We start from the raw sequence: 2,452 nt of genomic DNA, 5'->3' as shown, positions 1-2,452 counted from the left end.
CCTGGTGTGAACTAACATTAAAATCATGCTATTTTACATCAAAATGTGTCCTTTGTTTGTCATAACTATGGCCATTATTTCCTGGTGTGAACTAACATTAAAATCATGCTATTTTACATCAAAATGTGTCCTTTGTTTGTCATAACTATGGCAATTATTACCTGGTGTGAACTAACATTAAAATCATGCTATTTTACATCAAAATGTGTCCTTTGTTTGTCATAACTAAGGCCTCTATTATGTGATGTAAATGAGTTAGCTTTTTTTTATGTTCTGTGAATTTTAAGATGAAGGTTTTTATTTGTTTCTTAACAAATAATTTGGTTTTATCCGGTATGAATTCAACAAATATGAAGAGTAATAACTTGTTTGAATTTTGAAACTTGAATTTGTTTTCTAATTAGAGCATACAAAACAAAAGTAGTTTGATTTATTTCTTGAATTTAGGATTCTCAGTTACAACTAACATATTTACGGGATTTATAAAACAAAGCAGAACCTGTAAAATGTGATGTTTTTTGTACAAATTAACTTGCCAATACTTGTTTGTTGCTCACAACAAACAGATGTCAGCTCTGATGGACAAGTTTGAGAAACAGTTTGAAGACTTAGATGTCCAATCTTCTTACATGGAAAACAGTATGAGTTCCACTACAACAGTTACTGTACCACAGAATGAAGTCGAAGGACTTATGCAGCAAGTGGCAGATGAAGCTGGGTGAGACATCAAATGAAAAGCCTTTTCTAAATAATTATTGTTGTTATTTTCATAACCAAAAACTTTTAAAATGTTAAATTATTTGTCACAAAAAATATTTCCTTGTTCTTTAATCTTTAAGGTTTAATGCCAGATTCAAGTTGGTATTATATGATATCTTATCCCTAAAAAAATGTAGTTACATTTCGTATCACTGAAATAATCATGAAATGCTTTTCAAAGTAATGAACGTCAAAGTTACCTAATAATGGATAAAAAATATGAATTAACAATTCTTCTTAGATTACTCACAACTATCAAATATATTGATTTAAAGTCGAAATCTCTCCCTCTTCAAGTCTGACTTGAATTCTACCTCATAATGTTTGACTCGAAACCTACCTTTTGATCCTCAGTTTATGGGTTGATATATACAAGTGTTTACAAAATTACATTCAAAATTTAATTTAACTATTTTATTATAAATTTATTTCAAGATAGCTTTTATATGCGGGAACATCTGTTAGCTGAGTTCTTGCACAGATCTTAAAATATAATGTTGATAAACTGAAACATTGGCACATGTAGATATGTAGATCTTGAAAGTCTAGTTGTTCAAAACTTGAAAATACCATTGATAACTGGACCAATTTTTGGTTGAGAGGTTGCAAAGAGCTTTTTGCCAGACACTAATCATAGCAGAACCGTCTGGAAGATGATCTATAGGAAATAGTACAGCTTATAAAATGAGTTAGATCAACGTAAGCCAGTAAAACAATCACTGATTGGCATAGCCTTAAGCCAATCAGGATATGTCACAGACCTACTGAAGGATGTGTAGATTGTATAGGAATTCTTTTTGGCGGCAAAGGACAGGTTTATGTGTTTTAATAAAGGTGGCTTCCAAAATATAGAGATGAAAGGTTGACAAACCATTTGCAATAATTTTAAACCTGCTATCCGTTTAGTTGTCAGCACAAGTCGGGTTCACTAGTAAATCCTGGCCAATCGCTGATTCACATTTTGGTGGTAGAACTTTTGTTTTACAAGAGCGACATGGTAAATTCTTTTCTTTCACACTCTTATTTCTTATGGATGTGGGTACATGTTGTTTAATTCTATCCTGAAATCTTTGTGAAGTGCAACCTACGTACCAACATTCGCAGTGGTACGAGAATTCATAAATAACCATACTTTTCTGTGTGGTAGATATTGCATCTTTACGATTTTGAACAGATAACTAGAGCCCAATGGACTAAAGTAGCAATAAGGTTTGTTTTGCGACTTTTAGGACTGAAAGAATCACATCATGTGTATTTTCCTATAAAGGTAGGTTTTCTGTATATACTGGTGAGAAAACAAAAGTCATCCTTTTCAACTAAGACGTTTAGGAACGATAAAGAGCTATGTTGTTCCTTTTCAGAAGTAAATTTGAGAGCCGAGTGCAACGAGTTTAGGTCTTGTAAGAAACACTCGCATTCCGGTTCAGTTTTAAAAATGGCAAGTGTGTCGTCTACATAGTGGAAGTAAACAGCAGGTCTGGTAACTTTGTTGAATAGTTTTTTTCCATGGAAACCAACGAAAATATTGGATAAGGCAGGTCCAAGAGGAGAACCCATGGTGACTCCATCAATCTGTTGATACATGATATCATTAAAGTTGAATTCCACGGAACATGTCACGGTATTCATCAGTTCGATAAACAGGTCCTTAGGTATTGGAGGGTACTGAACTTCACCACCATACAAAGTATCT

At 33.0% G+C, this 2,452-nt stretch overlaps 1 protein-coding gene across 3 annotated transcripts in view; it reads left to right on the top strand.

Annotated features, from left to right (window-relative positions):
• LOC106473852 (charged multivesicular body protein 1b-like) overlaps nt 1-2,452 on the top strand; it is a 27,569-nt gene that overhangs the window by 13,828 nt on the left and 11,289 nt on the right. For all 3 annotated transcript variants that reach the window (XM_013934537.2, XM_022402234.1, XM_022402235.1), the window contains one exon: nt 567-718. In XM_013934537.2, coding sequence (XP_013789991.1) covers nt 567-718 — 152 coding nt within the window. The remainder of the gene's footprint in view (nt 1-566; nt 719-2,452) is intronic.

Source organism: Limulus polyphemus, unplaced genomic scaffold, assembly GCF_000517525.1.
Source record: "Limulus polyphemus unplaced genomic scaffold, Limulus_polyphemus-2.1.2 Scaffold6557, whole genome shotgun sequence".
In the NCBI taxonomy this organism is placed as follows: Eukaryota; Metazoa; Arthropoda; class Merostomata; order Xiphosura; family Limulidae; genus Limulus; species Limulus polyphemus.
Note: the sequence above shows the minus strand (reverse complement) of the source record. Positions and strands in the feature narration are given on the sequence as shown.